The sequence below is a fragment of the Choloepus didactylus genome, chromosome 13 (genome assembly GCF_015220235.1).
Source record: "Choloepus didactylus isolate mChoDid1 chromosome 13, mChoDid1.pri, whole genome shotgun sequence".
NCBI lineage: Eukaryota > Metazoa > Chordata > Mammalia > Pilosa > Megalonychidae > Choloepus > Choloepus didactylus.
The window spans coordinates 6232689-6257701 of record NC_051319.1 but is presented as its reverse complement, the minus strand read 5'-3'; the positions used below and the strand labels follow the sequence as shown (position 1 = coordinate 6257701).

Below are 25013 nucleotides of genomic sequence, written 5' to 3'. Positions count from 1 at the left end.
CCACTGAACTGGGACATAACAGTCTTTTCAACATATGGGGCTGGGAGAGTTGGATATCCATATCCAAAAGAATGAAAGAGGACCCCTACCTTACACCCTACACAAAGATAAACACAAAGTGGATCAAAGATCTCAATATAAAAGACAATACCATAAAACTCCTAGAAGATAATGTAGGGAAACATCTTCAAGACCTTTTATTCGGTGGCCACTTCCTAGACTTTACACCCAAAGCACAAGCAACAAAAGAAAAAATAGATAAATGGGAACTCCTCAAGCTTAGAAGTTTCTGTACCTCAAAGGAATTTGGCAAAAAGGTGAAGAGGCAGCCAACTCAATGGGTAAACCATGTATCTGACAAAAGACTGATATCTTGCATATATAAAGAAATCCTACAACTTAATGACAATAGTACAGACAGCCCAATTATAAAATGGGCAAAAGATATGAAAAGACAGTTCTCTGAAGAGGAAATACAAATGGCCAAGAAACACATGAAAAAATGTTCAGCTTCCCCAGCTATTAGGGAGATGCAAATTAAGACCACAATGAGATACCATCTCACACTAATTAGAATGGCTGCCATTAAACAAACAGGAAACTACAAATGCTGGAAAGGATGTGGAAAAATTGGAACTACTATCCATTGTTGGTGAGACTGTATAATGGTTCAGCCACTCTGGAAGTCAGTCTGGCACTTCCTTAGAAAACTAGATATAGAGTTACCCTTTGATCCAGCCATTGCAGTGCCCAGTATATACCCAGAAGATCTGAAAGCAGTGACATGAACAGATATCTGCACGCCAATGTTCATAGCAGCATTTTTCACAATTGCCAAGAGATGGAAACAACCCAAATGTCCTTCAACAGATGAGTGGATAAATAAAATGTGGTATATACACATGATGGAATACTACGTGGCTGTAAGTAGGAACAATGTCATGAAACATGTGACAACATGGATGATCCTTGAAGACATAATGCTGAGCAAAATAAGCCAGGCACAAAAAGAGAAATATTATATGCTACCACTAATGTGAACATTGAAGAATGTAAAACAAATGGTTTATATTGTAGAATGTAGGGGAACTAGTAACAGAGAGCAATTAAAGAAGGGGGAATGATAATCCAATAAGAACAGATAAGCTATCATGGGTAAATTTAATGTTCTGGGATTGCCCGGGAATGACTATGGTCTGTTAATTTCTGATGGGTATGATAGGAACAAGTTCACAGAAATGTTGCTATATTAGGTTATTTTCTTGGGGTAGAGTAGGAACATGTGGGAAGTAAAGTAGTTATCTTAGGTTAGTTGTCTTTTTCTTATTCCCTTGTTATGGTTTGTTTGAAATGTTTTTCTATTGTATGTTTTTAAAAAAATTTTTTTGGATATAATTGATTTAAAAAAAAAGAGTTAATTAAAAAAAAAAACAATGAAGAAATATGCAGAGCCCCCTTGAGGAACTGGTGGAGAATGCAGGGGTATTGGGCTTCCACACCTCGATGGTTGCTGATGTGCTCACAGACATAGGGGGCTGGTGATTTGATGGATTGAGCCTTCTACTTCGGGATTTGCCCTTGGGAAGACTGTTGCTGCAAAGAAGAGGCTAGGCCTGCCTCTAATTGTGCCTAAGAGCCTCCTCCTGAATGCCTTTGTTGCTCAGATGTGGCCCTCTCTCTATAGCCAACTTGGCAGTTGAAATCACTGCCCTCCCTCTATGTGGGAGTGGATCTCCCTGGCAACGTGGAATATGACTCCCAAGGAGGAATCTAGACCCGGCATTGTGGGATGGAGAACATCTTCTTGACCAAGAGAGAGATGTGAAAGGGAACAAAATAAGCTTCAGTGGCAGAGAGATTCCAAAAGGAGCTGAGAGGTCACTCTGGTGGGCACTTTTACACACAATATAGACAACCCTTTTCAGGTTCTAGTGAATTGGAGTAGCTAGCAATAAATACCTGAAACTATCAAACTGCAACCCAGAACCCATGAATCTTGAAGACAATTGCATAAAAATATAGCTTATGAGGGATGACAATGTGATTGGGAAAGCCATATGGACCACACTCCCCTTTGTCTAGTTTGTGGATGGATGAGTAGAAAAATGGGAGAAACAAACAAACAAAAAAGGCACCCAGTGTTCTTTTTTACTTTAATTGCTCTTTTTCACTTTAATTTTTATTCTTCTTATTTTTGTGTGTGTTTGGTAATGAAGGTGTCAGGAATTGATTTTGGTGATGAATGCACAACTATGTGGTGGTCCTGTGAACAATTGAATGTACGCTTTGTTTTGTGTGACTGCATGGTATGTGAATATATCTCAATAAAATGAATAAAAAATTTAAAAAAAAGTCTATTTCTTCTGATATTAGTATAGCTACCCCAGCTTTCTTTGGTTGCAGTTTGCATAGAACATTTTTTTCCATCCTTTCACCTTCAGTCTCTTTGTATTGCAGGGTCTAATATGAGTCTCTTCTAAAGAGCATATCAATGGGTCATACTTTTTAATCCATTCTACCAGTCTATATCTTTTAATTAAGGAATTCAATCCATTAACATTTGAAGTTACTACCGTAAAGGCAGTTCTTGAATCAGCCATCTTATTCTTTGGTTTTTAGTTGTTAGATCTATATTTTTTCCCTTTCTCTATTTTTCTCTTTATGTTACCCTTATGAATACTCTCCAATTCTGTGCTCATCTCCAGAACTCTCTCTCCTTTCTTTATTTCTCAGCCAGTAAAGCTCCCTTTAGTATTTCTTGCAGGGCAGGTCTCTTGTTAACAAATTGTCTCAGCATTTGTTTGTCTGTGAAAATTTTAAACTCAATTTTGAATTCTGGATAAAGAATTCTTGGCTGGCAGTTTTTTCTCTTTCAGAACTTTAAATATGTCATACCACTGGCCTTCTGGTGCCCACTGAGTAGTCAGTACTTAGTCTTATGTTGTTTCCCTTGTATGTGGTGAATCACTTCTCCCTTGCTGCTTTCAAAACATTCTCCTTCTCTTCAGCATTTGACAATCTGATCAGAATACATCTCAGAATAGGTTTCTTTGGATTTATTCTACTTGGAGTTCATTGGGCATCTTTGATTTGCATATTTATATTGTTTAGAAGGGTTGAGAAGTTTTCCCCAACAATGTTGTCGAATACTCTTCCTAGCCCTTTAGTCTTCTCTCCACCTTTTGGAACACCAATGATTCTTATATTTGTATCCTTCATGTCGTCCATCATTTCCTGAGATCCATTTCAAATTTTTCCATTTTTTTTTTTAGTATTCATTCTTTCGTGCTTTCACATACCATCGTCCTGTTCTCTAGTTTGCTAATTCATCCTTACCTCTTCCAATATGTTATGTGTCTCAAGAAAATTTTGAATTTGATCAACAGTATCTCTTATTTCCCAAGATCCACTATTTTTTTTATTTACTCTTGCAAATTCTTTATGCTCTTCTAGGGTCTTCTTCAAGTCCTTTATATCCTGAGACATGAAACTGATGTTTGTGTGTAGTTCTTTGATTAATTGCTCCAAGTTCTGTGTCTCCTCTGACTTTTTAATTTGAATGTTTGGGATATCCATATTTTCTGGTTTCTTCATATGGTTTATCATTTTCTGTTGTTTTTGGCTTTTTGGCATTTGCTTATCTTGATAGGGTTCTTTCAGCATATGGAGGATTATTTGAACATTATCTATAATTTGGCAGAGCTACAGTGTGGTGAAGTGCACTTTCCCTGACCTACCAGCAAATGGCACTCTTAAGCCACCTGTTAACCTCAAGCTAGTTCTCCCCAACTTCTTCTGTGCACTGAGTGAGGGTCAAAACTATGTGCATGTCTAATAAGTGCACTATTATACTGTGTACACTGGGGACTGCCAGCCCTGTGGGTGAGGGGGTATGCCCTATGCAGTTTGCCAGGGAGTCCACTCCAGGACACAGTGGTCCCAGCCATTCCTGGGGCTGCAGGTGGGGTACTCTGTGGCTGCAGAGCTGTACATCTCACCTTCCAGCTCAAATGATCCACAGTCCCATGATTCCCTGGAATTGGGGGACGACTTCTGGCACTTCTGTGTGGCACCCTTGCAAAACCTCTAAGCTGTGCACACCATGGGCTTCCATGGAGGAAGAGTGGACACCATCACAAGCTCATCAAATTCAGAATTCCCTCAAGGAAGCTCTTAGTGACAGGGCTATGAAGGGTCATCTCCCCAGCCAACTGCAAAGATGGCTGCATGGGGTATAGAAAGCAGTCCCCTTCTGCACTCATCTGCCTGCTCCAACTGCCAGTCCCTGGACAGGGGCTCTTGGCTGTCGGTGTGCAAAGGGTTATCACCCGAGCCAAGTGCTGAGGAGGGTGACCAGGACTTGGAATCTGCTCCCCTCCACACTCATCACCTGGCTCCAACTGCCCGTTGTGGTGTTCCAGGCTGAAGACTCACTGGTCTTAAATGCAGTCTCTTAACCTCTCCAAGTACACACCCACTATGGGTGTTGAAGTCCTTGCCCAGTTGGTGGAAACCTGGAACTGCTGTTTGGGAGCACTCTCTGTCTTTTATCCGCTGTTTCCAAGGAGGAGAATTTTGCTTTCTCTCTCCTACTCTGCCATCTTCCTGGAAGTATAATTTGCTTTTTAAAACTTGTTTAAAGTTTCACCTTCTGGATTTGAGATATAGGTGGAAAGGAGTAACCATAATTGACCATATTTATTGAGTACTTACTTCCAGACAGCACTATCCTAAGTTAAACATTAATTTACCATCACAAAAACTGAATTAGATACAATATCTTTCTTACAGATAAGAAAAATTGAGGTTCAGTGAGTCAGTAATTTGTTCAAGGTCACACAGAAGTAATTGCTGGAAGAACAATCAAGAATAACACAACACTTCCAGGGAAGAGCAAGGTTTTGTGGGAAGAGCAGGTTTTGTGGGATCAACTGGAAAGTTTGGGATCCCCTTCCACATTGTGGTGCAGTCAAAAGGAAACAACCCAGTTATGTCTCCCTGTTTTTTTATTTCTAACTCCAAATTACCATCCTTTAATTTCCTAACACAATGTTTTCAAAATATGACCCATGTTGTTCAGGAATTTTTGCTCATGGAAACCTTTCCCATTAGTAGAATAAATGTTAACAATATGAACACACAAAGAGGTGGGGTGATACAGCCCTCCATGTAATTTATTTGTCTTCTCACACAAGAGGAGGCAGGGTATGGTATATTAGAATCATACCGCTGATATTGCAACAGAATTCTGCTTACTCCAATGGAGACTTTGAAAAAGTTGGGATGAGAGACACTTCCAGCCCAATGTAGAAGTAGGGAAAATGTCTTTGCATGAGGAACTCCATAATCCCACTGAAACTAAGGTCCCTGCTGCTGACTAAAGCACTATTATGCCCTGACCTTTCTTTACACAGACCTACCTTTAAAGTTTTCATAGAAATTTCAGCTTTTTCAGGTGAAGTATTTTGTGTTAAAGTAAGTAAAATGTGCTCAAAATAAAATAGACTACTTTATTAACATCAGCCAGAGCAATCCTACGTTATTCAACCCACTAATCCATTAACAAAGTCAACCTAGCTTGCAAGTATGAAACCTAATAGTCAAACAGACTAAGACTCCAATCCTCAGTTGGAAACTTGTTAGTGTGTGATGAAATCATTAGTGTTTCCTTACCTGAAAAAATGAGAATGAGGGTAATAATGATTATATGTGAGTAGAATATTGTGGGGGTGATGTCATCAACATGGTGACATAACACACACACCCAGAAAAGTCTCCCCATAGAATCAGCTAATAAAAGGACAAATCTTTGCTTAGAACTCTGAAGGATGACAGAGACTGAAGATCAACTCCACAAAATATGAATAGAAGAAAAATAAAAATAATCTCCAAGAGCAGGTAGAATATTTCAATCCTGAACCCACCATCCAGACCCACCCCCTGACTCAGTTCCATGCAGCTTGGGAGTCATGCAGAGCCAGCAAGGCCTAGGCCTCTTCTGTTGCAGATGCAAACTACAGAGCCACTCACACCAGCGAGTTAGAACCCCACAGAGCACAGGGATCCAAGTCTGCAGAGAACCAGAGCAGAACTCAAGCCCCTAAGTCATCCTGCAAACAAAAGGGCCCTCAGGGGTAAGGAGAGATAAAGATAGAGATAGACATGGAGATAGATAGATAGGTAGATAGATAGATAGATAGATAGACAGATAGATAGGGGCCCAGCAAAACTGTTGGCAAGAGGCAAGTGACTCAATCCACTTTCTGTTGGCTGGACCACCAAAGCACCAAAGTGCAAAATGTACTTTAATGGAGTGACCCCTTCTGGCTGCCTGGGGTGGGTTACCCTGACAGTGAAGAAATTGGAGGCAGAAAAGGCTCAAATAAAAAAAAAAAAATAGGTATGGGAGGTTAAACTGAACTGTTGTAAGACAGATTGGGTCCCAGAACTGAAAACTGTAAGGAAAAGGGGCACTGAGTGAGGGAGAGAATTTTAAAAAATCATAGGAGGTGGAGAGGAAATTCTGCACAGAAACAACAGAACAGATAAGACTCCTGGAGAAGGAACAGGAAAAGGAAGCTTTCTACTGGAGGTGAAACATTGCATGCAAAAAGGGCAATCTTAAAAATTATACCACATATCCAGGGTAACAATCAGATGAGGAAGAGCTGAGAAAATCTAAACAATTAAACACAGACTACTCTAAAGGTCTAGATAAGTTAAACTAAGTAGCAAAGAAACCTTAACACAAAGTCAATAAACAATAAAACCCTGGACAAGAAGGAAAAATAGACCTTCAGGGTTAACTCACCAAGATAATCAGATGCCCAGACATCAGCAAAAAAATTATAAGCCATACTAACAACAGGAAGGTATGCCTCTGTCAAGGGACAAATTAAAACTTCAGAGGAGACAGAGAATTTGGAACAACTAATCAAGGAAGTTCAAATCTCCTAATAAATTCAAGGAGATGAAGGAAAATATGGATATAGAGCTAAAAGAAATTAAGAAGATAATGTATGAGCATAAAGAATTTCAAAATATAAAAAGAAACATTACAAATGATGGGGATGAAAGGCAAAATAATGGAGATTAAAAATACACTAGAGAAAGGAGGAAGAAGATGGCAGCATAGAGAGGAGTGGAGGCTAGTTAGTCCCCCTGGAACAACTAATAAACAACCAGTAACAACTAGTAAATAATCTGGGATAAATGCTGGGAGACAAATGTGACTGTCCACACATCATACACCAGCCTGGATTGGGAGAAATGCCTGAGATCATGGCATAGAATCAAAGTAAAAACTGTGGACCACGCCGAGATCCCCTCCTCCACAGCAGCCCGAACTGCAAAACCTCACTGTGATAGAAAGCAGCACTCTCTGAACAAGTGACTACACCTCAGCCCAGCTCCAACTTTGCCTTTAATTAACAAATGTTGACTACTCAATGCAAGCTATGAATCCCCAAAAAGCAGACAGAGGCTTTTGGTGACGACTGACCTTGGAGAGCCAGAGGACCTCTCTGGGAGTGAGGGGGAGCCCAGAGGACCAGTTGCTATCTCTGGCTGATGGGTGAAACTGAGGGTACCTGTGGACTGGCCCTAAACGGGGGCTTTCTGGCCCTTTTTCAGCTCACTAGAGAAATCCTTGGCCATTTTCATTTCCCAGCACTCTGACCCAGACAAGGGTAGAGATTAGCACAGGCAGAGAGACTATTCAAATGTAAATGATCTGTCCCTAGGTGGTATACTTTCCCTATAGGTGATGCCAAGCTCTACTACCCGTCTTCCATTCAGAACAAGACCCCAGAGCATCGGGGAAAACAGCCATGGGCCAAACCTCCTTACACCAGTCTGGAGTGACAGGCTGATGGGTGCCACCTGCTGGGAAAAAAAAAACACAGTAACTTGAAGCCTCAGGGGGTGTATCAATCTTCTAAGACACACCCTCAGGGAAACTTGATACTATTGCCTTCTTAGACCTAAGCCTTCTCTGGTCTGGGAAAACCTGATTGGAGTAACCAAGGAAACCAGATGCCTAGACAACAGAAAACTACAACCTACACTAAGAAAAACGAAGTTATGGCCCACACAAAGAAACACTTACATTTCAACTGAGATACAGGATTTTAAACAAATAATGCTAAATCAATCCAAAAGTTTAGGGAAGATATGACAAAAGAGATGAAATGCATAATGAAAACACTGGGCAAACATAAATTAGAAATCAAATGTTTGAAAAAACAACTGGCAGAATCTATGGAAATGAAAGGTGCAATATAAGAGATGAAAGACACAATGGAAACATACAACAGCAGATCTCAAGGGGTAGAAGAAAACATCCAGGAACTGGAGTAGAAGACACCTGAAAGCCTATGCAAAAAGAACAGACAGAGAAAAGACTGGGAAAATATGAGCAATGTCTCCAGGAATTCAATGACAATACAAAATGCAGGAATGTATGTGTCATGGGTGTCCCAGAAAGTGAAGAAAAGGGAAAAGGGGCAGAAGAAATAATAGAGGAAATAATCAATGAAACTTTCCCATTTCTTATGAAAGACTTAAAATTACAGATCCAAGAAGCACAGCACACCTCAAACAGAATAATCTGAACAGGCTTATACCAAGACACTTAATAATCAGATTATCAAACATCAAAGATAGAGAATCCTGAAAGCAACAAGAGAAAAGCAATCCACCACATACAAAGGAAGCTTGATAAGACTATGTGCGGATTTCTCAATAGAAACCATGGAGGCAAGAAGGAAGTGGGGTGATATATTTAAGATACTGAAAGAGAACAACCACCAACCAAGAACCCTATATCCAGCAAAACTGTCCTTCAAATACAAGGGAGAGCTTAAAATATTCTCTGACAAAGAGACAATGAGAGTTTATGAACAAGATACCTGCTCTACAGGAAACACTAAAGAAAGCACTGAAGACAGAGAGGAAAAGACAAGAAAAGGAGTGAGTTTGCTACAGCCAAGAGGGACCCTTTGAAGAACACACAGGAGCTGAGAGAGGAGCTGCAGATGAGAGTTTGAAGAAGGCCATTGAAAGCAGACTCTTGCTCCAGAGAAGCTAAGAGAGGACAAATACCCCAAGAGCAACTGAGAATGACATTTTGAGGATGAGCTGCAGCCTAGAGAGGAACGTCCTGGGAGAAAGCCATTTTGAAACCAGAACTCCAGAGCAGACACCAGCCACGTGCCTTCCAAGCTAACAGAGGTTTTCCGGATGCCATTGGCCATCCTCCAGTGAAGGTAGCCAATTCTTGATGCATTACCTTGGACACTTTACGGCCTTAAGACTGTAACTGCATGACCAAATAAACCCCCTTTATAAAAACCAATTCATTTCTGGTATTTTGCATCCTGGCAGCATTAGCAAATTGGAACATGTGGGATTGGAGGAAAAATACAATCAATGCAAACTAGAGACTATAATTAACAGAAACATTGCATTATGCTTCCTCTAACATAACAAAGGCATTATACCAAAGCTAAATGCACATAGAGGGGGGACATAGGGGAGGGTTATGGGTCTTTTGGCATTGGTGATGTTGTCTAACTCTTTGTTCTACTTTAGTTTAATACTATCTTTCCTTTGGTTGCTGTTTAGCTGTCATATTTTTTTTTCTGTTTTTTTTTTTTCTTTTTCTTTTATCTCTCTACCGTCTTTGAATCTTCCTCCTCCTTTGTGGAAGAAATGGAGATGTCCTATATAGTGGTGATGGTGGTGAATACATGAATACATGACTATACAGGTGTACCAGTTTGTTTATATTATGTTCCCCAGAAAAAGCCATGTTCTTTGATGCAGTCTTGTAGGGGCAGACATATTGGTGGAGACTAAGTTGGAACATTTGGATTAGGTTGTTTCCCTGGAAATGCATCCCACCCACCTGTGGGTGATAACTCTGATTGGATAATTTCCATGGAGGTGTGGCCCTGCCCATTCAGCATGGGTCTTGATGAGTTTACTGGAGCGCTATATAAGCTCAGACAGAGGGAGTGAGCTTGCAGCAGCCAAGAGGGACACTTTGAAGAATGCACAGAAGCTGAGAGAGTAGCTGCAGATAAGAGACAGTTTGAAGATGGTCGTTGAAAGCAGACTCTTGCCCCGGAGAAGCTAAGAAAGGACAAACACCCCAAGAGCAACTAAGAGTGACATTTTTGAGGAACTGCAGCCTAAAGAGGAACATCCTCGGAGAAAGCCATTTTGAAACCAGAACTTTGGAGAGATGCCAGCCACATGCCTTCCCAGCTAACAGAGGTTTTCTGGATGCCATTGGCCATCCTCCAGTGAAGGTACCCAATTGTTGATGCCTTACCTTGGACACTTTATGGCCTTAAGACTGTAACTGTATAGCCAAATAAACCCCCTTTATAAAAGCCAATCCATTTCTGGTGTTTTGCATTCCAGCAGCATTAGCAAACTAGAACAACATGGAACCATCGATTGTTTACTTAGGGTGGAATGTATGGTGTGTGAACAACTGTCTTTAAAAAAATGAGTTGATGAAGAAACCTTGAGGTCACTATACTGAGTAAAATAAGACAGACACATAAGGACAAATATTGCAGGGTCTCACTGATGTGAACCCATTATAATATGCAAACTCATGGACATGAAATATAAGTTACCAGGGTATAGAACAAGGCTAAAAAATAGGGAGCAGTTGCTTATTATGAGCAGAATGTTCAACTAGCGTGAACTTAAACATTTGGAAATGGACAGAGGTGATGGTAGCACATTGTGAGAATAACTGACAGTGCTGAATGGTCTGTGAATACGGTGGAAAGGGTAAGCTCAGAGTGTCATATGTCACTGGAAGGAAAGTTGGAGGTTAAAAGATAGGAATGTATAGGGGATCATCTAAAATGGCAGCATAGAGAGGAGTGGAAGCTAGTTAGTCCCCCTGGAACAATGAATAAACAACCAGGAACAACTAGTAAATAATCCGCAATAACTGCGGGGGACAAACATGACTGTTCACTCATCATAGACCAACCTGAATTGGGAGAAATGCCTGAGATTGCAGCAAAAAATCTGTAGTACAAACTGCAGATGCAAGCTGGGAGCCCCCTCCCCGCAAGGCCAGAGCGGCAAAGCTTTGTGGAACTAGAAGTTAATAATAGAGAGGCATGTAGGAAAAAAAGTTTATCTATTGCAAACTATATACTACAGCTAGTAGTATTTTAACATTCTTTCATCAACAGTAACAAATGTACTATACCAATACTATGAATCAATAATGGAGGGGGGTGGTTAGTGTTCTGGGAGAATTTGAGTTTCCTTTTTTTGGTCCTTATTTCTTTTCTGGAGTAATGAAAAGGTTCTAAAGACTGGAAAAAAATTATGATGATGGATGCATAGCAGTATAATGGTATTGGGGGCAATTGATTGTACATTTGGATCTTTGGATAATTGTATGGTATGTGAACAATCTCAATAAAAAAAATAAAAGTGGAGAGCCTTTTCCGGCTGTAGAAAGAGGCAGATGCGCCTACAGGATAATCGTCAGAAAGACTCAACACTGGGGGCTTTGAAGATGGAGGAAGATGACCATGAGATGAATGTGGGCAGCTTCTAAGAGCTGAAAAAGGCAAGGAAATGGATTCCTCCTGTAGTGCTTCCACAAAAGAATGCAACTCTGCTGACAACTTGATTTTATCCTAGTGAGACCTAAGTGTGAATTCTGATCTAAAGATCTGTAACATAATGAACCTGTGTTTTTCTAAGCCACTAAATTTGTGGTAATTTGTAACAGCAGTAATATATAAGTACTACAGTTGGGTACACACATACCTATTCCTTTATCTTACTTACACCCATACCTATACATATCCATGTGATAGTTATAAATACTTATATTTATAAAAACAAACAAAAAATACACTAGAGGCATAAAAAAGCAGATTTGAACAGGCAGAGTAAAGAATCAGCAAACTAGAAGACAAGACAATTGAAAACATAGAACAGAAGGAAAAATGAAAAGTTGAGCAGTGTCTCAGAGATTTGAGTGACAGCATGAAGAGCACAAACATATGTCTGGTGTCCTAGAAGAAGAGAAAGGAAAGAGGGTAGAAAGAATATCGGAGGAAATAATGACTGAAAAATTTCCCAACTGTTATGAAAGACACAAATGTACATGTCCAAGAAGGGCAATGTACTCCAAACAGAGTAATTCCCAAGACCTACTCCAAGATACATACTAATCAGAATATCAAATGCCAAAGATAAAGAGAGAATTCAGAAAGCAGCAAGAAATTCATCACATACAAGGGATCCTCAAAAAAACTAAAAACCTTGTGAAAACCTTGTGGCCTACACTCCGTTTATCCGTATATGGACAAATGAGTAGAAAAATGGGGACAAAAACTAAATGAAAAATGGAGTGGGATGGGGGGATGAAATGCCTTGGGTGTTCTTTATCACTTTTACTTTTATTCTTATTTTCATTCTTTTTGGAGTCAGGAAAATGTTTACAAATTGATTGTGGTGATGAATGCACAACTATGTGATGGCACTGTGAACAGCTGATTGTGCATCGTGGATGATTCCATGGTATGTGAATATATCTCAATAAAACTGAATTTTTTTTTAAATGAGGGAGGACTTCCGGAAAGGAGGAGGAATAGGGAGTAGCCAAAAAAATGGCTAATGGTTAGGCAGAAACTGTCCAAAACAACAATTCTGGGGCTCTGGAGACTAGAATACTGCACAACATCCAAGGAAGAGCAGGACTAAAAAGACTGAGAAACTGCAGTGAGAAAGTGTTAAGTGTTCCAGTTTGCCAATGCTGCCAGAATGCAAAATACCAGAAATAGATTGGCTTTTTAAAGGGGGTTTATTTGGTTACAAAGTTACGGTCTTAATGCCATAATAGCATCCAAGCTAAAGCATGACAATTGATACCTTCACTGAAGGATGGCCAATGGCGTCTGGAAAACTGGGAAGGCATGTGGCTGGCGTCTGCTTGCTCCCAGGCTGCGTTTCAAAATGGCATTCTCCAAAATGTCAGTGTCAGCCTTCAAGAGCCATTTTCAAAATGTTTCTCTAAGCTGTAGCTCTGAGGTCCTTCTGTTTACGAACTCTTATATAAGATTCCAGTGAACTAATCAAGACCCATGCTGAATGGGTGGGGCCACACCTCCATGGAAACCTTCAGTCAAGAGGTCACACCCTAACCAAAGGTGTAACTCATAGTTGGGTGGGTCACATCTCCATGGAAACAACCTAATCCCAATATCCCATGAGATTGAATTAAAAGATGGCTTTTTCTTAGGGGCATGATATATCCAAACTGGCACATAAGTAACTCATGTGGCCGAGGCTCCCGGTGCCCTTCCCCTATCCATGAAACAAGAGCTTCAGGTCATCCCTGGTCACCTCCTGACGGGCTGCAGCAGACTGGGAGAGCCACAGACACCGTCCTCCCCAAGAACAGCAGGGGACACAGCACAGTACTGAGCCAGCTATTAGTCGGCAAATTTAGACTGTCCGGCCCTGCTGCTTTAGCCCACCCTGGACAGGTGCTGCCTGCACCATTGTTTCAAAAGGTGGAATTGCCAAAAGATGGAAACAGCCCAAGTGTCTGTCGACTGATGAGTGGATAAATAAACTGTGGTATATACCAAGATGGAATATTATGCAGAAGGAATAAAGTCCTGATGCATGCCACAACATGGATGAACCTTGAGAACATTATGTTGAGTCAAATAAGCCAGTCACAAAAGGACATGATCTCACTAATATGAACTAATTATGAAGCACAAACCCTGGGAGTTAAAATCTAGAGTATAGGTTACCAGGAGATAGAGGGTAGAAAATGGGAAGATGATGCTTAAGGTGTACAGAATGTTTAATAAGGTTGTAACTGTTCAGAAATGAGTAAGAGGTGATGGTAGCACAATACTGTAAGTGTAATTAACAATGCGGAGTTTGTATATGGTTGAAAGGGGAAGTCTAGGGTCGTGTATGTCACCAGAAGAAAAGCCTGAGGATAAAACACGGGAATGTACAACATAGTGAATCCTGTTGTGGAAGATGAAGGTGGTTAATAGTACAAATACAAGAATGTTCTCCCATGGACCAGAACAAATATATGTCATTATTACAAGGTGTTAATAATAGGGTGGTATATGGGGGAAAATGCACTTAACGCAAACCATGGACTATAGTTAACAGTAATATCTTGATGTTCTTACGTCAATTGTAGCAAAGGTACCACACTGATGCCAAGTGTCAATGATAGCGGAGTATAAGGGGCATGGGATTTTCTTTTCAGAATAATGAAAATGTTCTAAAATTGATTGTGGTGATGAGAGCACAACTCTGTGATTATGCTGAGAGCCGCTGATTGTGCACATTGGATGGATTGTATGGTGTGTGAATAAAACTGTTTTAAAAACAAAAGGAGAGTTTCCGCTTCCGGTCGTGAGACTGCCACGGGTCCGTGGGGGCTTGAGGGTTGGGATTGAGTACCTTTTGCAGGGCGTTGGGAAAGAGTGAAGACTTTTAAATTCAAGGTCATGGCCAAACATCTGAAGTTCATTGCCCGGGCTGTGATGGTACAGGAAGGGAACGTGGAATGTGCATACAGAACTCTAAACAGAAACCTTACCATGGATGGGCTCATAGAGGATATTAAGCGACGGTGGTACAATGAGAAGCCACGCCGCTGGCGACAGCGGGAAAACTGTGAAGCCTGCCGGCGGATCTACAACATGAAAACGGCAAGCAAGATAACTTCTTGACGCGAAAGAATCGGGCGGATCTGTGGCAGGGTTGTTGAGGCCTGGATAAGAGGCCCAGCATGAAAATCCTCATCAGTATGTGTCACCACCTTTTCTTTTTCCATTCCCATTTTCTCTTACCTTTCTCTGCAATAAATTCAATCTCAAATATGCAAGAAGGCCTGTGTATATAGAGGCAATTCCACTAGTTAGCAATGGACCCTATTATTAAGTGAAACAGTAACTGAGTCAACAAGTAGTCTAGGAGAGGTAAAAAATAAATTCTAAAATGTTGTGTAATATATCTCCCATTTCCTACCCATTTATTATGAACCCCAAAGCAAGATATTACTACTGGAGAAGCATTTGCTATTGTTTATGGAACTATCCTCCAATTGTTAGGTAAAGAGAGGAAGCATGTATGTACTAGGAATAAATTTCAGTTCTGAAACACCCATCAAAAAAAAAAAAAAATGAGGGGGAGTTTTAAAATTTTCACAGATCAACAGAAACTGAGAGAGTTCATCAACCTGCCCTACAAGAATTACTAAAGAGAGTTCTTCAGGTTGAAAGGAAAAGTCAGGAGAACATGGCTTGGAGTAGTGTAAAGGAGTGAAGATCTTCAGGAAGGGTAACTAAAAGGGTAAATGCAAAACCCAATAGTACTGTATCCTCAATATACAACTCTACTCTTTAATTGCTATAAGAGTCAGAATACAATTGAACAAGAAAAAGGTGTATTTCGTGATAATGGACACACAAAATATAAAGTGGTAAAGTGGGACAAAAATAACATAAAGAGGGGAAACAGAGGGCTATGGGAGCAAAGAACACGTAGCTAATAGAACAAGTATAAAAATGTTCTTTCATGAATTATAACAAATGTACCACAGTAATACAAGGTGTTAATAATAGGTTGGTATATGTGAAAAAATACACCTAATGTAAACTATGGATAATAGTTAATAGTACAATTTTAATATTCTTTCATCAATTGTAATAAAGGTACTACATTGATGCAAAGTGTCAACAATAGGGGGTATATGGGGACACTATATTTTCTGTAAGCCTACAACTTCACTAATTTAAAAAAGTAAAAAAAAAAATATTTTGGGGATAAAAAGAACACTGTAAGATTAAATGACGTTTTGTGTGTGTGTCTGTCTGTATGTATATGTAGAGAATACTAAATATTACTTATAAATACTAAGACAAATTTATTTCAAAAAATACAAAGCATACATGATAAAACATTAATCCCTATTATTTCTGCATGGTGGGTACATGTATGTCTATACTTTTCCTTATTTCTTTAAATTTTTCAAAATAAAAAGAGATTAAAACATTGATCCTATCCACTTTTAATATGGAATCACACATATAGGGCCCATCGCTTTATGCAAGTGAACATTTATCAGACAGACCACATGTTATTACAACAAACTCATTGGAACAATCATTTACAATTATGCAGACATAAGAGTCACAGAAAGTAAAAATGAAAAAGACCGCTGAGATCTAATCTAAACCCCCTATTTTTTTCACGCTGGCTTTTCAAAGTTACACGCAGTTAGTTATTGGCCAAAACCAACAGAAACACCCTGATCTTGGCTTCCTGAAGTAATCTTTGGAGTTAAGTACCACATTTGAAAAATGCTTTCCAATTTTGTTTTTATATTTCAAAGTCTAATTTCATGGTACACATTTACAACCCAAATTTTATTCTTTCCATTCATTGTTTTTTGTCAGAACATTAGCAAACTTGCCTTCACAAACTATGTATACTAACTTTCAAGAACAAAGGTTTAAAAATCTAACAGACATAAAACTCAGTTAAGTTGCTAAAGAGAGTCCTTTCCTTCTGGTCTGAATACAACTACCTATTTGTATTAAATATTTACACCAGCAGAAAATTAAGAATTTCTTCAATTTGAAGAAATGAATCAGGGTTATGATAAAAACATTATTTCTTTAAAAGTTTATCTTTGGAAAATGATCCAGGCTTATTTATAGAAAATTATATACTTTAATGTCTGAATTGTACACTAAAGATTATGTTAAAGATTATTATTAAAGATTTATAGAAAAACATAAACTTTGAATAGAGCACAGCTCTAAAAATTGGGAAGATGATCACAATTAACTTATATTACTTGTATGCACAGTATAAAAAGAATTTGAATTTTTAGAAAACCATGCTGAGATTTAAAGGCATCATTTGAAATAATTTGGTGTTTATACTATAGCATTCTATTTTCAGACAAATCGGCCTGCATATAGCCAAAGTATTAGGAAACTACCAACCAGCATAGCACCCAAAATAGTTTAAAACAACAGATAAAATTCCTGAGCGTAGTTTTCCACAACTTAATATTAACAACACTAATGGTATCAAACAGATACATTATAGAAAGAAAACAACAGTTTCAATACCTTATAAAATATATACAGAACTTGAATATTCCTCTAAGATACAATTCAAGTCAAAATTGAATTATGTTATCAGACAATTATTATAATGCAAAAGTCTACTTGGTTAAAAAACAACATGTAAACCATAAAAGATAAAAAGTATTTAAAAATATGCAACAACATTCTAACCACTAAGTTTACACTTTGATTTTTAAAAAGTAAATATAAATTTACAATCTTTAAATTTTACATATTTGTTATTTTTACATGATCTTTATTATTAAGGCAATGAAAAACAAGAACAGGTACTCTTTTAATCATTTATACACAGAAAAAAGTCAATAGGGAGGCTGGTAGAATGCTAAAGTAGTAGCTAAAATATGAAAGGACAAGGACTTTATTAGTGGAGTCATAAAACAGATTTCACCAAAACAAGCAGTTACCACTTCAGAGACTTCAGTGCATGGACCCAGTTTCCTTAGCTGAAAAGAATTATAAATAACAGTTATCTGAAGGGGTGTCAGGAGGATGAAATGAGATCACCTGTGTGAACATGCTTAGGAGGATGTCAAAGTTCATAGCACAGTTCACATGGGGACCTTCCTTTAAAGTTAAAATCCTCAAATGGTGTCTAATTCTTAATACAAGAACCAATGTTTATAGCATAAAATCCTTAATTGGAGCGTTCAGCCCAGTTGTCATCAAAAGCTATTTATAAAATGCTTCAATACTGATATTAAATTGATGATTTAAAGCTACCAAAACTTTGTAATGAGCACAAAGATGTAGCCTCCGAGGCTGGAGTCCAGTCATTTGCCTTCTGAGAACACTGCAGAGATGTCAGACAGGTACACCTTAATCTCTCCAACAACGTGGCAACTCCCTTCTAGGTTTTTCCTCTATCATAATCTCCGACCATCTTCTTGATGTGTGACAATTTGCTCTTCAACTGTTTGCAATAATTCCTTTTACTTTTGTAATCTGCAGACTAAACAGGGTAAAAATACATGAGATGAATTTAACAAAATAAAAATGGGTCACATGTTGGTTGCAGGGAAGGCAGACATGAACATAAGGAGGGAATACTATTTAGTCACACAGAATTGTTGGGGTGTTAAATGAGGTAACATACTTAAGGCACCTACAGTATCTCTGACCACACAAGCAGCTGACTCTCTCTCCTCAATTATATCTTCTAATCTGAGTTTTACAAAGAATACACTCTTTTTAAAGATCTATAAAATAACCAAGAAAACTTATTAGCCTTTTTGCTAGCAAATAAAAAAAATCAGTAAAACATGAAACCAGTAATATCAGTTGACTTGGGAAAGGGCAACTGGGTGAATGGGAGATAACAGAGACAAAAAATTTGACTATATAACACGTTCAAGTCTTGCATTTAAAACATGATTTCTTTTAATTAAAAAAATGTTTAATATATGATTTTTTCAAAACAAAAATGTTTTAAGTCAATCAAGACTCATGATGCAAAGTGTTGGCACAAATACAGAGCAACAGGAACACTGGTGGGAACATAAATCAGCACAACCACTTTGGAAAGGTGTCTGATGGTATCTAGGAAGGTTGAATGCAACATGCCCAATGACCCTGTGGTTTCACTCGTAGGTACATACCTAACAAATGTGGCACATGTACACAGAGAGATATGTACAAAAATGTTTGTACTTGCATATTTGTAAATCTAAAAACTGGGAACAACCCAAATTTCATTAACAGAATGGATGAATAAGTTGTGTTTTATTCTTTAAACACAACACTAAACAACAATAAAAATGAACCACAGAACTCTATTTTATGCATGATTTTTCTGTAAACCTACAACTTCTTTAATAATGATAATAATATAAAATAACCACTGCTAAATGCTATAACACAAATGGATCTCACAAAAATATGAGCAAAAGAAGCCACACACAAAATACCTACCATATGATTCGATTTACATAAAGTTCAAAATAGGTAAAACTGATCTATGATGTTAGAAGTAAGGACAGTGGTTAGGGTCACCTCTAGGGAAAGGGTAGAAATTGGAAAGGAGTAAAAGAGGAAGTTTGCTAGGGGTACTAGAAAATTGTATTTCTTAATGTGGGTGCCGGTTACAAAGGTTTGTGGTCATTTTGTGAAACTTTATCAAGCTGTACACTTGATTTGTGCACTTTTCTGTATGTGTACTTCAACTTTTAAAAGAAGTCTTTAAAAATATGTGTTGGTTATAGCAGCAAACCACTAAAATAAAAGTTCTAACTTCCGAGTTACATTTTTCATCTTGCCATTACAGGGCCTTTGTCTATAATCAGTGCATGACAACACGTTCACAAACGTGTAATTATAAGAGAAAAGTTCTTCCTAAAAGGATCTTACAATCTGAGGTACTTACTCTCTTAACTTGCTTCAGTCTATTGTATTCATCGGCAGCAGCCTATTAATGAGAAACACGGGAGAATATATGTTTACTGAGGGCATTTTTCTCTTCCGAGAATAACATTCCAGACATTGTAATTTCGACATAAAAATGCCAAGATGTGAAAATAGATAGGAAATTAAAATCATGAAGTTTTAAGACGCCTTAAACTATTACAGTCAGCAGGGGGGCCTAAAAGAATCCAATGAAGAGACATTTATGACATTCTATTTCTCACCTTCCATTCACACAGGCAGGGAACTATTTGTTCCGCCACCTCTCATCTCTCCCCACGGAGCCCACGTGCAACAGCGACACCAGAGGTGTTTTCTAAAGCAGAGTGCTGGTAAGTTACGTCCCACTTAGTGTACAAACTTGGCTGAGCTCCCTGTCAATATCTCTGAGAAGCCAGTCTCCCATCTTTCCAGTCTCGATGCCCATCATTTGCTGTTCTTTGTCAAACTAGGCATACTAATTCTTCCAGCTCCTTCAAAGCTCTACTCATACTTGCCCCTTTCCCTGTCCCAGTCTGAAGAAATTCTTAACCTCCCCTAAACCCTCCAGGCTTTGACCAGACATTATTCTTTCTCTAAGCAGTTAGTTACAGTACTTTCTACGTATAATGCAAATACAGCGTTTATCATATTATCTAAGTTATTCAGTTTTTCTCTTAGAATTTGAGCTCTTTGAGGGCAGGACAGGGGTTTACTTGTCTTCCTAATCTCACCACTTCCACATCATCTAGGAAACAGTAACTGTTTATTGAATTGAAAAGGCTTATGACAACACCATACAGAAACCATAAAGGAAAACAATAGATCTCAAACTATATAAGAAGCAAATAATACTTCAAGACTGAAAAGCAGATCACCACAACAGAAAAATGTCAAAGGGCATTTAATAAAATGAATTTCTAATAACTATATAAAATGATGAAAAACATTAATTACTAATATCTAAGACACAAGGCACTAATTTTTCATGCATATGTTGGGGAAATGTGGCTCACACAAGCCCTCTAGCACATTACTAGGGAGAATGCTGTTAATACAGTATTTCTGGAGGGCAGTTTTACAACAATATGTATTAAAAGTTTAAATGTGCATGACCTCTGATTCAGAAATTTCATATTATGATATTTGTTCTAAATAGAAAAGTAGAAAATTACACAAGGAGAAGTTCAGCAGAGTATTATTTGTACTACTGGGGGTAGAAGGAGGGCAGGAATGAACATACCTAAATGTCTATCCATAGAACATTACTCTTGAGTAGATTATGGTACAACCATAAAACTGAATAGTGTATATTTATTTTGAAAATAGGTTGATCTTTATGAACACAAAAAGGTAACCCTAAACTGTCGTTGAATAAGAACAGGATATAAGTAGTGACAGAAAGTGATAAAACAAACAATCTCACAATGATGGGTGTATATCAAAGGAACACAGGAGCCAACTGAAAGAACTCCCAATGGTCAAAACTGGAACAATTTGTGCAACAAAATAAAGTGGAATTGGATTATAATCCAAAGTATAAAATAGATGTCCATGATATAGTGAAATTAAATGGCTAAATAAATGGGGAGGATTAGACAAACCTCCTGTGCAGAATAATCCCAAATAATTTACAAAGATATTCTGCCCTTAAGGAGAGGTAGAACAAAAATCCCCACTCCTAAATGTGAGCTGTGCATAGGATTTCCTTCCAAAGAGTCAGCATGGAAAGAGAAGTTAAAAAAAAAGCGTAACTTTACAATGGAAAAGACTGATAAATACTATCTCAGCCAAGTGATCAAGGGGGGAGGGGAGATAACTATAAACCATTGTGAAGTAAAAGAGCAGGAAGAATATAAGTAAAACATATAAGATGATTCCAAATCAAAACCTTTATGTGTTTACGTGCACTCCTACATGGAAAGGATGCTTTAGCAACAAATATTTGGTGATAACTGAGAGGTAAGATTAAAGGTGATTTGAATATTTTAATGTAAAGAATTAATTGTTTTTATAAATAGAAAAGATAGTATGACACTTCTTTTAAACAGAAAGGGATATATATATATACATAAGACTACTGCTTTCTAATTCTTAACTAAAATCATTAAATACACTCTTGAATTTGAAAAGTTTTATCCGAGTCCTGTTTTAAATGATTCTTCAGTGAAATTAGTTTGATAACTGGTAGCAAAATTTTTATCAACAGTAGTATAAAGGACATTGTGTCTCTGTGGGTTAGAATAAAATTATATATAATTTATGAATATCAGGTTTGAATTTACCATATACTCTTCACTTTCTTCTCTATAGTCATCCAATTCTTTATCCAGGCGAGAGAATTCTTTATTGATCTCGTCAAGTTCTGCTTGTAAGCTCTTGTATTCCTGCAGGCCAGTGTCAAAATTTCTCTTGTAGAGTTGTCTTTGTTGATCTGAAGTGATGGGTGGATAGTCCCTAAAAATTGAGAGGGAAAATGACTGCAGATGTATCCTAACAGAAATGAAATCCAGTGTTTCTTCCTCAAATGTAACAAAAGTTGGTGGGTATGGAAAATAAGATTCTCTTGTTTTCTTACTGTTTTTTATGGGGAAAGGAAGGCAGGGTGCAAATAAGTTCTATTAATAATGATTATTCTGAGCCTGGCCCTGGCACCGAGGGATTGAAAATGCTGCTTGACAAAAAGGTGGAAAAGAAAGGCAACAAAATAAGGCTACAGTGGCTAAGAGATTTCAAAAAGAGTCGAGAGGCTGTCCTGGAGGTTACTCTTATGCAAGCTCCAGCTAGATATCCCAAATGACCACAGTATGCCAAGCCCTAACCAACAGTAGTCCCAAAAATACCTAAGTCCCTATCTGAGATTCTATAAAAGTTTCACTAAGTTTATCTCTCAGAAACTTAAATCCACCAGAGTGTTTCTATGCCAGACAAGTCCTAAAACGCAGAGGCAACAGCTTCTTTAAGAACAACAATCAGATGCAGCCCCCTTCCCCATAATGTCAACACCCCTTTTCCATATAAACAAGTTAGGGTGGTCACTGCCTATACATCCCTGAAGATCGAGAAACTGATTAAAGGAGAGGAAGAAGGTGTAGCAACAGAAAAGATGGGATTTAACAAAGGATTACGAATACTGAATCTTCATATAAATATACATATATTTTTAGATGCTAGGGTATTAGAATAGCTAGAAGGAAACAACTGAAACGGTGGAACTGTAACCTATAAAATTCTTTGAAATTTGCTCTATAGCTACTCATTAAATTGCTCTTTGAAAGTTATCACCTTTCTGTACATATGTTATATTTCACAATAAGGAAATAACTGAAATTGTGGAACTGTAACCCATAACATTCTTTGAAATTTGCTCTCTAACTACCTGTTAATCGTACTTTGAAAGTTATCACTGTTAAGTATATATGTTAAATTTCACAATAAAAAATGTATTAAAAAGAATTATTCTTTATATACTACTGTTTGTGTTTTAAAAAAAACTATGCCTATATAATTTTTAGAAATAAACTTGAAAATCATTTATGAAATTTAAGATTCAAGTCATAGGAACTTATTTACTCTGAACACAAAACCACACATGATAATAGAATACTTCTGTTTAAAGTCTAAGAACTAGAATTCTGGAAAGCAAAGTATGTTTTGATCATTACAGTGGCAAAACAGTTGACTGGCAGACTGGCTGTTCCCTGCTATCACCCATAGTTTACAGACTGTTTTTTTTTTGTTTTTTTTTTTTAAATTCAGTTTTATTGATATATATTCACAAACCATACAGTCATCCATGGTATACAATCAACTGTTCACAGTATGATCGTATAGTTATGCGTTCATCACCACAATCTATTTCTGAACATTTTCCTTACATCAGAAAGAATCAGAATAAGAATAAAAAATAAAAGTGAAAAGAGAATACCCAAACCACCCCCCCATCCCACCCTATTTGTCATTTAGTTTTTACTCCCATTTTTCTACTGATTTTTTTTCAATTTTTTAACTTTTGTTTATCAAAAAATTAAAAACAAACAGGCAAACAACAACCAAAAAAACCCCACAACATTTCAAACAAAGCAATGGATTAAGGAAAACAAATAACCTAAAATAACTACTTTGCTTCCAATATGTTCCTACCATACCCAAAGAAAATTAATAAACCATGTCCAAACAGAGGAGTAAGAAAAACAAATAATCTAAAATAACTACATTGCTTCCAACATGGTCCTACCATACCCCAAGAAAATTAACAACCCCTAAGAAAACAAAGGAATAAGAGAAAAAAAAAACCTAAAATAACTCTATTGCTTCCAACATGATCTTCCTATATCCAAGAAAGTTTACAAACCATAATCATTCCTGAGCATTCCCATAACCTTGAGATTACCCTCCATAGTTTATCTGTTCTTATTAGATTATCATTCCCCCTCCACTAATTGGTATCTCTAGGTCTCCTACATTCTACAGTATAAAACATTGTACATTTTTCACAGAATTCACATTAGTGGTAACATACAATATGTCTCTTTTTGTGCCTGGCTTATTTTGCTCAGCATTATGTCTTTTTTTTTTTTTTTTTTTTTAATCTTCATTTTATTGAGATATATTCATATACCACGCAGTCATACAAAACAAATCGTACTTTCGATTGTTCACAGTACCATTACATAGTTGTACATTCATCACCCAAATCAATCCCTGACACCTTTGTTAGCACACACACAAGAATAACAAGAATAATAATTAGAGTGAAAAAGAGCAATTGAAGTAAAAAAGAACACTGGGTACCTTTGTCTGTTTGTTTCCTTCCCCTATTTTTCTACTCATCCATCCATAAACTCAGACTGTTTTTTATTGTTGTTTTTTGTTTTGTTTTGTTTTGTTTGGGAGGGTGTGTGTGTGTCTTATTTTTCCTAAGCAGAAATAGCCTTTTTGTTCTTTGATTCTAAAAGTAAATGTAAAAATGTACAGGTATTTAAATGTGTGCTCACTGTAAAACATATGTATTGATTCATGAAGAACAAAACCTAGAATTCTGTATCACTTGTATCTTTCAATATACCAGCTATTCTTTACATATGAAGATGCTAACTCATATTCTGAATTGTTTCACAGGACTAAGGAGCTTCACAGCAATATGAAATTTCAAATTTTAGATCTAATAGTCTAATATCTTCACTTTACTGAGGGGAGAAATTAAATGATTTGCTCAAAAGGGAAAAAGAATTCAGAATTCCTAGAAGTGTCTGGTTAAATCTTCCTTCTGTGACACATACAAAGTCAGGCAGATATTTTCCGGATGGACAGCTGAACTAGGCCAATGACACTTGTGGGGAAAAAGGAGGATGAGGTGTCAGAATACCACTGAATAAGGGGTTTTTCAAACTATACATGCCCCATCCGTCTCTCCAACACCTTGAGGAGCAATGTTTTCGT

The 25013-nt window shown here is 37.6% G+C and overlaps 2 protein-coding genes across 4 annotated transcripts in view; one reads left to right on the top strand and one right to left on the bottom strand.

Annotated features, from left to right (window-relative positions):
* The first annotated feature begins 14540 nt into the window (after positions 1-14540).
* Positions 14541-14765, top strand: LOC119507927 (28S ribosomal protein S21, mitochondrial-like). The gene has a single exon (XM_037801248.1). The coding sequence runs from the start codon at positions 14541-14543 to the stop codon at positions 14763-14765; it is 225 nt and encodes a 74-aa protein (XP_037657176.1).
* A 1324-nt stretch (positions 14766-16089) lies between these two features.
* Positions 16090-25013, bottom strand: part of OCLN (occludin) — a 54581-nt gene continuing 45657 nt past the window's right edge. For 2 of the 3 annotated variants that reach the window (XM_037801241.1, XM_037801242.1), the window contains exons 7-9: positions 21857-22028; positions 19555-19596; positions 18037-18144 (exon numbers count right to left, since the gene is read on the bottom strand). In XM_037801241.1, coding sequence (XP_037657169.1) covers positions 18043-18144; positions 19555-19596; positions 21857-22028 — 316 coding nt within the window. In that variant the 3' untranslated portion in view covers positions 18037-18042. Of the gene's footprint in view, positions 18145-19554; positions 19597-21856; positions 22029-25013 lie in introns of all 3 variants that reach the window. The other variant, XM_037801243.1, reaches the window with a different exon arrangement.